At 32.5% G+C, this 14,802-nt stretch overlaps 1 protein-coding gene across 1 annotated transcript in view; it reads left to right on the top strand.

Moving 5' to 3' along the window:
• Positions 1-487: 487 nt before the first annotated feature.
• Dscam2 (Down syndrome cell adhesion molecule 2) overlaps positions 488-14,802 on the top strand; it is a 366,238-nt gene continuing 351,923 nt past the window's right edge. The window contains 3 exon segments of the mRNA XM_085960898.1: positions 488-500; positions 716-917; positions 8,948-9,078. Of these exon segments, the coding sequence (XP_085817024.1) occupies positions 488-500; positions 716-917; positions 8,948-9,078 (346 nt within the window).

The following is a 14,802-nucleotide window of genomic DNA, read 5'->3' as shown; positions in this document are numbered from 1 at the left end:
ATGAGATATGCGACAAATGTTATCCTGAATATATATATATATAGCTTCAAAATATTAATAAATAATCAAATTAATAGATTGTGTTGCATCGGCGCGCGCAACTTCCATCACACCTCAAAGGCGTTACATCGGCGTCAGACGCCAAAAATACACTCTGATTTATTTTCCCAAACGCGCCAAAAGAAGTATTACTTCAAAAACTTTTTCAAAAAAAATAGATGTATTTTTTATAAATACCAATCAATATTTAAAATCTTCAATTAATATTTTACTTTTACTTGTGGGCATGTTGTTGAAAAAATTCATAATATTATATAACTACTATTTGCGATGTATCCATATACTGAGAATTTTGTTACTAATTGAATTTTAGCAAATTACTATTGAAATATCATGATAGGTATATGAAACTTATAAGTACTTATATTTGTATATTGCATGAAAATATTATTTATTTTTATAGAAACCAGAACAACTGAATATGAATATGATGAAATCAAGTACATAGTACTTTGAGATTGGAATTCATAATGGTGAATAAAACTAATGCTTAATATTGCCAGATCTTTCACTTTGTTATTAATTCATTCAATTTAACCGGTACGTAGGTTTATTTAGACCAGTGTTAAATTATGGGTCCGACTCACGTAAAAATAATAACTTTATAAAATAAATCAATATCTATAAATTTTATTGGTTGTTTTATTTGTTCCAGGTACTGCTCACGGCGGCTTTGATCATCATCTTCGAGGGCCTACCTTCCTGGTTGAGCCGCCTGCTCGACTAGAGTTTTCTAACTCTTCGGGTGCTTGGCTTGATTGTTCAGCATCAGGAATTCCACCATCCACCGTGGAATGGCGACAGGCAGCGGATGGTTCTCTGCTCACGGACCTTCATGGCATTCGAAGAGTCCTTAGGTAAATATTTCACTTTTTTAAATATTATGAGCATCCATTATAATTAATTATTATTTTTTGTATATTCTTCTTTCTTTACAAATTATAGAATTCTTTTGATTAAATTCTGGTTTAGTACCCATTGCGTCATGAATCTCTAATTGATACATACTACATAACAGTGGCGTAGGGTGGAAGTGGGCTGTTAAGATCCGAGACAAATAGTACACACTAAACTTTATCAGTCATATGTATTTGTTTTCATAGAACAACGACTACAATTTACAGATGTTGTCGGTTAGTTTTTAAAATTCAATTAAACCCTGCAAAAACCAATCTGACAAAGTTTAATGTGCACTATTTATGTCGAATTCTAACAGCCAACCTCCACCCTTCGCCACTGCTATATATTTTATCCAGGATGACCGCTTTTTAAATCATCCCTAAGCGCTTGGCCACAGTGACGGGCGGGCAGCGGGACGGCAGCGGCGTGTACAACTCAAACGTATAACCGTGTGTGATATGCCCAAGAAAAGACACTGTATGAAAATTTCACACACGGTTATACGTTTGAGTTGCGCGCGCCGCCCGCCGACCACTACGTTCTTGCACTAATAGATCACCAATCCTCAGTTCCCCCTCAGCTGTTTCGTCAGTGTATGTATTAGATAATATCATCAGCCGTCTTATATTTTCTTTTTCAAGAAGCCACATTTTCAGAATTTCACCACCTAGTTTTACATACATAATATTAATCAGACATGGTCCCGTGTTCACAGCGAATTACTAGTGCATAATTTTTGGCACATTATTCTGGCGATTCGTTTAGTATACATCACATAACATTGGATATCTACAAATTATATACTCTTTAATTTCATGCTTTACTCTGCACAACCTGCATTTTTCATCTTACTTACCGTCTTTTATCACGCATTTATGGTATTCTTGTTTACTATAATACTGTTCGGGATTATAATGACAAACATTTCAGTCTCCCCAAAGAGCAACCCAATTGATCGATGCTATTTTATACAAAATATCTTGATTAAACTGGTATACATGCGTGCTATTAATTTCTTACCATTTCCAAGCTAAGATCATACTGTTTAATTTATTTGTGTTAACTGGTAGTGGTGCAAAATTATTTTTAGTTCACCGGGGGGTTTGAATATCTTTTGCCCCATTTCTGGTGGCAATTTATTGATTATGATTGAATGATTATTGTTTCTATAATATCTCGTAGTTTGGTACGTGATTAACTGGCTTCTCACTCCATCTTATAATACAACCATCTGATTTCATCAAACCCCAAATTTTTTTTTATTTTGATGTTTGACTTTTTTTACTACTGTTGCATTACTACCAGTGGCGATTCTCCCTTGAGAGCGTTGGAGCGGTGCACACCCACCCACTCAATTTATGCGAAAAGACTTTTTTTAAATGAGTATTTAATTTATATTTGATTAATTAAAAGTGTTCTGATATATTACCGTAGTCATTAATTCATATACAAAAACAAATTCTAATATGTGTTTTTAACCGGCTATTTTAAATAATAATATTATATGTTGATGTGAGCGATATTCGCCATCGCTCGACCAAAGCGCCCAGTAATCTAATTTCGATTTCTTTGCAATGAGAAAGAGCGTCGTCTGGCGCGTGGAACAGCAATACGTAAATATTTTTTCTACGTGCTCGGGAGCGACAGTTCAAGTCGCTCTCGGCCCGAACGTAGATTTATCGGTTTTAAAACAATACAGCCCGTATCACACGTACAATTATTGTATGACAATTTTTATTCAATATTATTATAAAAATAAATTCTTTTCACAGTACGCATTTAAATTTCTGCACATGTTGACAACATTTCTCAAATTTAGGCGAAGTACAATTTGAAAATAAACTTCAAGTTTTTTTTCAGTTTGATAACTAAATTCACAATGTTTATCAATTATGATATCTCTTCAAACTAGCTCTGTAATACGTCTGACTTTTGAGATAAAAATAAACTCAAAAATGAATTGTCTGTTATTTACAGCTTGGATAATTTTTATAATGCTGATGGCGCCTCAGCATTATAAAACATTTTAATCGAAAAAAACTCATTGACACATTTACGGAAACGGTTTTACTATTAAATTTAATTTTTACTATTCCGATGACATCAGTGGAAAGCGAAAGATGTTTTTTCACACTCTAACGGATCAAGTGTTTTAGTGGAAACACCATCGCGCAATCAAGATTGAACGCATTATGTATGCTCAGTATCGAAAAAAGAATGATACAAGAGATTCCTGACTTCAACAAACGCGTAATTAAAAAATTTGTGTCGATGAAAAACAGAAGAATGGATTTCTCATACAAATGAACAATAAATCCCGGTCACTGCCAGATACGAGATATTTCGGTACTACTAATAATTCGGTCAAAACAAAATAGTTTGTGTTAAAGTTTAAAATCCATTTTTTTCAAGAAAAACTGTTTTTAGAGGTACAACAAATAATAAATAGTGAGTTATTTATTTTTTCTTTTAAATGTACTAAATTAAAAAAACCAATAGTTTTTTTTTTTGATTTTTTGGTGAAGTTTTGATGAAGGCAAATGCCTTTTTACGGCAGTCAAAAGGTGAAAAAAGTGAACTCCCAGTAAAATAACTCACCGGTCGCCACTGATTACTACTGAAGCTTTCATTGAAAATTCAAATCATTGAACATATTATTGTGGAGACCTGAATTATTCTGTGACCCTTCTCTAAGGCACTTTCTATTGCACACCAAACTTATAAAAAAATTCTATATGTCCCACTCTAATTAGAAGTGCTTCGGATAATATTTTTTATTCAGTAAGTATTCAAACTTTTTCATGAGAATTTCTATATTGTGTACTCACTGAACTGTGCCACTCAAAGAAATAAAGTGTTTGTGTTTTAATTCTGTTCATTGAAGTGCTTTTGGTTACACAATATTTTTTCCGTCTGGTGCATACACGAATAAATCAGAAGGTTTTCCAACGCGTGAGCAGGCCACATACAGCTAGCTGTTTATGTGATAAGCATGGATTTTCCAAAGTTGGTATAAGAACGCATACAAATAGAAGAAAATAGAAGAGAAAAAGAAGATAGTTGTACTAATTCAGAAACCTTCGCGGGCGTGCGTATAACAACTGACCAAAGTTTCATTACAATCGGATAAATAGTATAGGAACTTATGCGAATAGAAGAAGAATAAGATGGTTGTACTAATTTAGAAACCTTCGCGGGTGTGCGGACAACAACTCATCAAAGTTTCATCGCAATCGGATGAATGGTATAAGAACGCATACGAATCGTAGAAGATAGAATTAAAGAAGAAGTAGAAGAAGAAGAAGATAGTTGCACTCATTCAGAAACCATTGCGGGGCACAACAACTCACCAAAGTTTTATTGCAATCGGATGAATGGTATAGTAACCATACGAATAGAAGAAGATAGAATGAAGAAGAAGAAGAATATGGGTTTTCTAATTCAGAAACCTTTGCGGGTGGGCGCACAACAACTGACACAAATTCCATCACAATCGGATGAATGTTATAGAAACCATATGAATAAAATAAGATAGAATGAAGAAGAAGATGGTTGTACTAATTCAGAAACCTTCGCGGGTGTGCGCACAACAACTACTGATGAAAGTTTCATCGCAATCGGATGAATGGTTTAAGAACCATACGAATAAAAAAAGATAGAATGAAGAATAAGAAGATGGTTGTACTAATTCAGAAACCTTTTCGGGCGTGCGCACAACAACTCACCAAAGTTTCATTGCAATCGGATGAATGGTATAAGATCGCATACTAATAGAAGAAAATTTAATAGAAAAAGATGGTTGTACTATTTCAAAAATCTTTGTGGGTGTGCGCACAACAGCTGACGAAAGTTTCATCGCAATCGGATGAATGGTATAGGAATGCATACGGGACAGACAGACAAACAAACATCAATAAAATTTTAATATAGATTGAAGATTCAACATTGAAGTCAAGTCACCCAACTTATTCACCGCTATATTTGTGTTGGTTCAATCACTTCTTAACAGAGAAGATATTGTGATGCCATATAAAACCAAATAATGATAACTCATAAAGTTAATTGCTATTCCTCATTTTTAAATTCTATCTTAAAAGTCATTGTACACCATTTCCATGCATCTACGTATCGGGAAGAGGAAGTGAGGCATTAAAATCTGTTCATTCTTACACATTAATAGTGTCATAAAAGTAGCCGTACACAATCACGGCTGGAAATTCGTGCTAGGTGGAGATAACATGAAATTTATTAATTCTATAGCAAATATTTTCTTTACAATACTTGATACTTCGTTGTTGGTAAATTTTCCAACCATTTTCTTTAGGGACTGAGAATCGAAAGGAAGAAAATGGAAAATTATAAATGTCTACCCCTTTTCCGGGCACAAACCCCTTGTGCCTGAATTGCAATGCAGTAATGTACTGCGCTTCATTTTGCATTAGCTTAATCCATTTCTTCAGTCCGCAGCTCATCGCTGTTATATTTTAACTAAAAATAATCAATTGACTTATATTATTATGTGTGTATTTAACATAATATATCTTAGATATTATAACTGAGTATTGATCCGAATAATTTGAGTAATAATTACGATTCATTACGCTGATTCCCATTTTAGCCATTTGGCGATATCTATCACTGTGAGCAGTTAGGGTGATTTCATTTAAAAACTTAATAATATTACTAAATAATATATGAAATTTTATTTTTGATCTGTATCACTTCCTCCGTTATATTTATTCGTTAATTATTATTAAAGTTTATGTTGGTAGAACTCCATTAATTTTAAAACATTTTTTAAATTCTAAGAAATTTGAGTTATTTATATTGACAGGTGTTTCGTTTTTATGTAGCGAATCGCAAGATCAAAATCACATCTTCTAGGAGTATCCATATATTATGGGGGTTGAATGAAAAGAACTACTCAAATCTGCCTGACCTTCAGCTGGGCCAATCGACTATAATTGCGACCCTATTTCTACGAAGGCTAACAACTGAGCATTTATTAAGTTTGCGGCATTATCCCGCGACAGTGAAGGTCTATCTCTATATATATAAAAATCTCGTGTCACGATGTTTGTGGTCGAACTCCTCCGAAATGGCTAAACCGATTGTTATGATTTTTTTATGTATATTTGTTAGGTATGAGAATAGGTCAACAAGTATATTTCATACCGCTAGGTGATTAGGGTATCTCTATCCAGAAAATTTTTTCTTTTATTTTTTTGAAAATTTCTTTTTGTATTTTTTTTATTATTTTGCAGCTAGTATTATCATATAATCTTGACCAAAATAATATTAGGGATATTAAAACAAGAAAACTTGCACCCGTGCACATCATTTTCGCTCCGTAGACAATCATATAATATGAGCCTCGACAGAGTTAGGACTGAGTAATTGATAAACTTTTTACAAGAGATGATTGTTAGCAATTTTTCATATCCATTTTTTTTTCATTTCTTTACTACTTCATCAAATAATCTGGTGCAATACAAGAAACTCTACCTTGAGGCGATAGAGTTTACGTCGGAAGCTATAAAACTATTCATCATCATCATCATAATCCTGAATCTATCCACTGCTGGATGAAGGCCTCTCGAAGCTGATTCTACTTCTCTCGGTCATGTGCGTTGCGTTTCCGCGTATGGTTGCCTCAAATGGAAATGAGCTGGACACAGCTCGAAGAAGGGACAATCGTTGGACAATTTTAGTCAACCAGTGGTATCCAAGAGGTACAAAACTTCCGCAAGGTAGACTTAGAGGCCGCTGGATCGATCAAAAAACTAATAATTAAACATTTTTATTAGCCCACTATGGCCGAGCGGTTACGCATCTGGTTTATAATGTCGTGGGTCGCGGGTTCAAATCCTGTGTCTAATAAATTAACATGTTGTGTTTTTCAATTTATATTTGGACCCAGACTATAGACCTAATAGGTTGAGTAAGTGCTTATATCTATTTCTCGTAAAAACAAATATTTATTTAACAACCCCAACTCTGTGGAGGTATATTTAGGATCGGACATGGCTAAAAAAATATTCGGGATTTACGATTTTGTCTTCTGTAATATTTTATTATTATACTTACTTAAACTCAAAAACGTGTTACCTTTCCACACCATTTGCAGATGTATTCTTCTTATTGTGCCATCCCCTAGCGGAGGTCGGCCATCATCAAGGCGATCTTATATCTGTCGTATGCTACCCGGAACAGTTCAGTAGAGCTGCACTCGTACCGATCATGGAGGTTCTTAATAAGCCACAAAATGCAGCGCCGTACTCTTCTACGCTTACCATTGATCTTTCCTTGAATGACAAGTTGGAGAATGCTGTACTTTTGTCCTCTCATAATGTGGCCAAGGTACTGTAGTTTCCTGATTTTTATACTACGTAGAACTTCTCGGTCCTTCCCCATTCGATTGAGAACTTCAACATTTGTCACCCGATCAGTCCAAAGAATTTTGAGGATGCGTCTATACAGCCACATCTCGAAAGCTTCAAGTCTCCGTGACATCTCTTGGTTTAGCGTCCAAACTTCCTACTTCCATACCATAGAAAAGAATTATTGAGAGAACATAACAACGTACCATACGCAGTCTCAGACCTGGGTTAAGGTCTCTATTGCTAAGGAAGCGTCTCATTTTGAGAAAGGCACTCCTTGCGATCTCAATAATTATTCTAATTTTTATTTCCTGAGACTGGTCCCATTTCTCATTGACCCATGTAGGTACATAAATATTTATAATGGGTCACACGTTCGATTGGTTTGCTGTTAATGACAAAATTTGTGTTGATGTCTGGTGTCGCTATTTTCGATACTAATAATAGTTTTGTTTTCTTGAGGTTCATTTTTAAGCCATAAGAATTACTGACCTCATTAACCCTTTCTACCAGTTGATGTAAAATCTTTAAACTATCAGCAATCAGCACAGTATCATCAGCATATCGTATATTGTTAATTTGTTTCCCATTAACCAAAATACCCACCGATTCACCTTATAAGGCGTCCTTGAAAATAGCTTCTGAGTACAGGCTAAATAGTAGAGGTGACAATATACACCCCTGTCGTATACCGCGACGAATTATTACCTCTCCACTGATTTCGTTTTCGATCTTAAAATTTGCTGTTTGTTTCTAATATAAAGTTAACCATCAGTTGAATATCTTTTGCATCGATGCCTTTCTCCTGTAAGAGAAGTTTAGGGTGCTTAACGGTACCGAATGATTTCTCATAATCGATGAAACACAATATATAAACATCAACATTAACATTTAGGCATCTTTGCACTAGAATATTTAAGCTGACAAGTGCTTTGCGAGTGCTTAAACCACTTCTGAAGCCAAATTGTATGTCATCCATGTCTTCTTCGTATTTTCGAAAAATCCTATTATGCAGATGTATGCCATAGCATAACAAACGATGCACCCTTCAAAGTTATACTGATAGTACCTATTCCAATAAGAACGTTCCATGATTATCTTGTATCCATATGATGCTATAAACCACAGAACAGATAATAAATATAATACCGATAGGCTATATTCAATACGCCGCATGTTGATGTAGGCTTTCGAATCTGTGAGTGTCATACGAAAATGAAGAACGCATTATGCACGTGCAATAGTGTGTGTAATACACCAACATTAAATGAGCGTAAATGCATAAACCGAGAGCAGTTTTCAGTATTCGATGTAAAACGTATTCTTGACACATGTGTAAGTTTAACCCAGATTCTTCCTTACTCGAGTCGGTTACCTGCTATCGCCTTACCCGTAATGTATTTCAGTTCCCATTATTTCTGAGTTCCCTGCTATAAACTTACCGAATGCAAAGTAATACACTGTCGTGAAACGAGGAGGCAATAGCTAATAATTATTGACCTAACTGAAGACCCAACAGATTACAGTAGTTCATGAATTTCAACCAACATATTTGTTTATACACAAAAATATCTATGCATATGTTAACTGTCTTTATATTATTGTAGAAATGGAACCTTAGTGCTCAGCTCGTTCCCGCCATCAGCGTTTCGCCAGGATGTCCACAGCACTACGGTCCGTTGTATTGCAACTAACTCAGTCGGTAGAATCATCTCCAGAGATGTGCAGATACGAGCCGGTAAGTCACTAATTTTTATTTGTAGTAATATTTATAAGTATTTTTTATGGACACTTGTATTTTGATAACAATGAAATTTTTGAAGCAGAAGAACTTGGATTTACTAGTTAATTAACTGAGTGTACATGTAACTATAATAAAATACTCACTGAAAGTGAGTAAATTTATATAAGTGAGAAAATTTCATCATATTGGAAAAGAAAAGTGACTTCGCTGGCTGAATTTCGGGTTGTTCTTTTTCACATTTTGAGCAATAATGACATTTTAATTAGGGATTACAATACCGGTATTTCATAACCGGTATTCAAATATTAATCGATAGCGAAATACCGGTTTTTTAAATAAAAAATACCGATATATTCGGTATTAAGAAAGCATAGGTTTATGATTTTCGAGAATGAATTTAATGTTATTTTTCATTAATTACCTCTATATTTTATATTAAACTTAGTGAATAAGCTTTATGCTGCCAAAACGCAAATATACTGACTGAAACCAAAAGACAAATAATATTAAAACAAATATACTTATGGAATTGTCGCGATGAATAAAATTAACATATTTCGAAAAATAAAACGTTCGTGACAAATATTTACAGTTATTATTCTATAACCATTTCTAGTAGGTACATCCAACTAACGTTGAATTTCAGAGATTTTTCTAGACCCGGACTATTTATAAAGGTCAATATAAAATATGTAGGTATAAAAGTACTTTAGGTTGCTGTAAAATAGTGTTTTAGATAGTTTTTATTAGTTATATTTTATTAATAGGTACGTCTTTTTTCTATAATATATTTTGACGAATACCGGTATTCAATATGAAATACCGAAATACCGGTATTGATATATTCATTCCGTATTGCTATCCCTAATTTTAATGACACATTGCTTTATTTTAAATTCTCTGTTAAAATTTATTATCAGAATATAAACAAGTGAATGGATTTTTCGATATATGATAATTATAATTAATGTTGTTGTATATATCTTTATTTTGAAATATATTATTTTCAATTTTATACGGTTCTCTCTTATATTGAAAGAAAATGTTCATTACATTGTGTTTCATCGTGTCCTATTGACATTTCTTATCAAAAATATCTCTTCTTTGACCAACGCGACTGATGTATCATGACCAGCATGTGAATTCTATAATCACCATCAGAATCAACATTCAACTTAATTAATTAATAATTTACTTAATAATTAATTAATTAGTGCATTTTCGTAAAATTTAGTAGAGGTTCTTAGTGAATTAGTAATAATTATTGATTAGTATCAATAAATAAATTATTTTCAATTATCGCGAAGATTCTGGAATAATTGGAGATCATAAGCCCATAACCTAAAATAGAAAATGTACAAAAGATGTGGAAAACAGCATTGTATCAAATATGGTTTTATTCACAACACATTATTCTGTCATATAAACTACACAGTATTTGTCATTTCTTTATGTTAAAGTAAAGCTTAAAATTGCTCTCCTGAATAATAAAATGGATATAGAACAAATCAGAATTCAACAGTGGCATTTTAGAAAAAAAATTGTAGCTATCATATAAATTACAGTGTAACCCCGATCAACCGTTCTCGCATAAATAGTTTTCCTGCATGGATCGTTCATTTTTAAAGTCCCGCCAAACACCTATAAGAACAATGTTAAATAATCTCGCATTAACCGTTTCCCAATTTATCGTTTTCCTCGATCTATCGTCTAAATATTATGGTCCCGTCACCAATATTATTCCGATTGACCGTTTTTGTTGAATATTTTTCATTTCGCTTTCATAGAATTGTTTATGACACATACATACAGACCTTTCAGTCGCGTTGCTTTGTTTGCACATATCGGTCAGTGCTCAGGCTTGCCTCATATCTCATATCACGAATTTTTATAATTCGCAACTAAACTACCCCACATGAAAAAAAACTAGAACTCTAGCTGAGAAACTGAAAATAATTCAAGACGTCGAAAAAAATCCAGGAGAAAAACGAGTTTTTTTTTTTTTAATTTTATTTATATATCCCGCATTTATCGTTTTTTTCAGGGTCCCTTGAAACCCGTAGAATCGGGGTTTCACTGTATCCATATCCATAGTTTATTAATCGGTTATTGATTCCCGTAATTCTACTCTGCCGTATATATAAAAATACCGCATATATTTTGATTCAGTTTTCAAACTAGATTAATTAAAACTAATACAAATTGCTTACACTGGTAGTGGTCTAGTTGATAGAGTGGTCTCTAAAGATTTGGATCGTGGATTTAATTCCGCGGCTGAAAAACATGCGTGTTAATTGTTAACAATCATTTAATCCAGTGCAGGTACATTGACTAATTGTTTCACTGCTGAACGAGATAAATACACAACGATTCAAAAGAACGTTGTGTATTTATTTGATATGTATGTTTCTGAGGTATTTCAAAAAATATGTATATTTAATGATACACCATTTTCACGATCACGTTCCTAACGCCCTTATGACTTATCACCCTACTATACTTGTATACACCATAATATACTTGTTTTTGTGTGATGATACTGAATTAAAAAGTCCAGCCATTCAATTAAAAAAAAACTTTATGTCATTAAATAAAACTAAAGTTTGTAAGACGATCATAACAGCTTTATCGTGTCGATATAATCCACTTTTCTAAAGGTGATTTTAGTGAACTAGTTATATGATCTACCTATATTCAGACAAGTAAAAAAACATCTTATATAATATATTTTCTGTTATATGCGTTTAGTATGAAATGTCAAAAATAACACTGAACAACAGTTCCACCGGCTGCGTTAATTAGATAATTCTTCTAGTTGTCATTTAGAATGATATTAGCATACATATATATATATATATATATATATATATATATATATATATAATATTACATATTGGTTTTTTAACGTTCACATATATTTTTTCAGTGTTTTCATCGTGTTATCAATTATAATTATATATTACATTCCATATTATGAATCTATTAGATTACAACTAAGAAAAAGGTTGCTAACTTAGTAAAAAAATGTCATAAATAATTATATCATTAATTATTTTAATAGGTTGTCAAGTTAAGTTAGCGACTTTTTCTGTCGTTATTTCCGCCCACAATGGAAACAAATTACAATAACTTAGTTTTTTATTACTTTTTTACCGAGCCGTATTGCCCATTCATATTATCTCAATTCGTCTCATGTCATTACTTTATAAATCAGGCTTCAAATAGGCTGTGATCAACTATTCACTATCAAAACGGCAGTGATTTGCGACATTCATCTTTTTCATTCTTTAACTTAAACGCAAAAAATACTCCACCATTCAATCAACTTTAATTTTGGTATGGTTATACGCCCACGATGGCCTACCGGCCTAAGCATCGGCCTATAACGTCGTGAATCTCAGGTTCGAATCATGGGTCTGGAAAATAAACATATTGTTTTCTCAATTTCAGTGTTTCAGTGTTTGAGTCAGAGTATGGACCTAAAAGGTTGAGGAAGTGGCTAACATCCATTTCTTGTAAAAATAAAAATATGTTAATAAAAACCTCAACCCATAAATGATCTTATAGGATCGGACATGGTCAAAAACATGGTTTTACGTTATATTATAAAAGATTTATTATTAAAGAGTTATACGTTATTTATAACGTTAATGTTTTTTCAATGAATATATAAAACATTAAAACCATGAATTAGGTAGTCAAAAATATTTTCTTAACATTGGAGGAAATAATAAATTAATTTGTTTCTGTTGAATCATATACACTTGACTTGACTAGCTTAAACGATCAAAAAAATTGTACTTGATAGAAATACTGAATAATGAAATGTCATTTCATATTGATTTTCATAGTAACGCACGTACATATTATTTTATAATTTAGTTGCTAGGACCCCCTAGCAACCAATAATGGTATTTTTCATACAAAACAGAATTAACTAAAAATGAATTCCTTAAAGATGGCTAAAAGTATTAAAAGAATGTATTGACATCGTGTTCTGACATATTCTAAAAGTTTCAAATGTCTAGCTAGTCGGGAAGTTAGTTAAAAATCGATTGCAAGATTTGTACTGGACAAACAACCACATGACAAATATGAATACGACGATAGAAAAACGTTGTAAAAAATAAACGTGACCCTAAAATATATGTAATAATAAGATCGGATCCTTTTAACGTATGTATCTTATAACGTATTTTTCATTGTAACTTTATGTTTGACTTTAAATAAAAAATATTTTTCTTTCGAATGCTTTCGATACATATTATGTATTAATTAAAATACGTTAATATGTAAATGATCAAACAATGTCTCAAATTTCATGCTTAGTATTTTTCCGCTAGATGCCTCTGGTAGGTAAAATATTTGCCTTAAACAAATGTATTATAATATTTAGCTGAGGGCACTAAGGCGCTACAAATTGAACTGTAACAATTATTGATTTTCACTATCACAAAAAAATACTCAATTTCCCATTCATCGTGAAAATATTGAGTTTTGGTCTTTCTTTGAGTACTCATTGTACTCATCGTCAAATAACTCTACTTACGATAACTCTACTCGAGCTTACGTGAAAAAAAACTACTCATTAGCTTTAATTACGGGGATTCACACCTTATCTTTTTTTCGAGGATGTGAGTTATACAATACGAATACATAAATGCGATGAGGTCCCGCGGGCTTTTGTGTGTTTTATGGCTAATTTGAAAACCACAGGTTCGTAAGTTGATCAAGGATATACAAATAGGAATGGTTATTGCTTCCTTTTAAAAAAATAACAAATTCTGTGGTTGCAGGGTAAAAATTCGTAAGTTGCGTTTTTACGAAATTAATATTTTAATGCCTGTATGTGTAAATAGTTGTGCTCTTTTTTCTGTATCATAGATTATGTCACATGTAATAAAAATAAATAGATGTTTTAATTTGTAGAAATTGAGAAATCGTTTTTAACTCTAACTAAAATTACTTATTGAAAACATTGAATATAATACAATATCAAAAACTTAATTAAATATAAATAACGTGAAAGAAATTTAAAAAAAATCACCAATCACTTCTAAGCAAGAGTATTTTGAACACTGTGATTTATTTCAAAATCAATTATCTCAGATGCAACCAAACTAACTTAAGCACATTCACCAGGAAACCACCGTATATATATTATTAAGTATATTATAACAAAATGAACGTAGGTACATGCTATTTAAATTTGGACTATGTATCTATCTATAAAATCTAATCATCGATCGATGCGTCCTTTTTACATAATCCAGTGGTGACTGAAACCAGTAACTAAAACGATGTACGCCATATTGTATGGTTTCCCACTGGAAACTATGTTTTGACATGATTATTTGTGATTTCCATCGATCTCGCTCGGCTGGGATCAACTCCACTAATTGCATTTTGGATGTGGTCTTATTGACAATTATTTCATACAAATAGAGGGGTGGTTTACTACCCTAAGTGCTGCCAAGCTTTGTTGTGTTACTGGTAGTAAAGCAATTTACCTTCATGAATGTACAAAGCTCGAAATAATGTTGCCTAATAAATTTAGTATTTGAATTCAAAATAGAGCAAGTCCGTGAGTATTATTAATAAATTTAATTAAATTTCCTAGGAATACACAATTTCTAATGGTGTTCATTAAAAAATATATAAGAAAAAAAACTTTACACATCTTAAAGTTTAGTGAACTTTAACAATAATTATTATTAA

The sequence above is a fragment of the Rhyacophila brunnea genome, unplaced genomic scaffold (assembly GCF_057557595.1).
Source record: "Rhyacophila brunnea isolate RB1 unplaced genomic scaffold, BYU_Rbru_1.0 scaffold_1, whole genome shotgun sequence".
In the NCBI taxonomy this organism is placed as follows: Eukaryota; Metazoa; Arthropoda; class Insecta; order Trichoptera; family Rhyacophilidae; genus Rhyacophila; species Rhyacophila brunnea.
The sequence above is the reverse complement of the archived record's forward strand: the minus strand, read 5'-3'. Positions and strand labels throughout refer to the sequence as shown.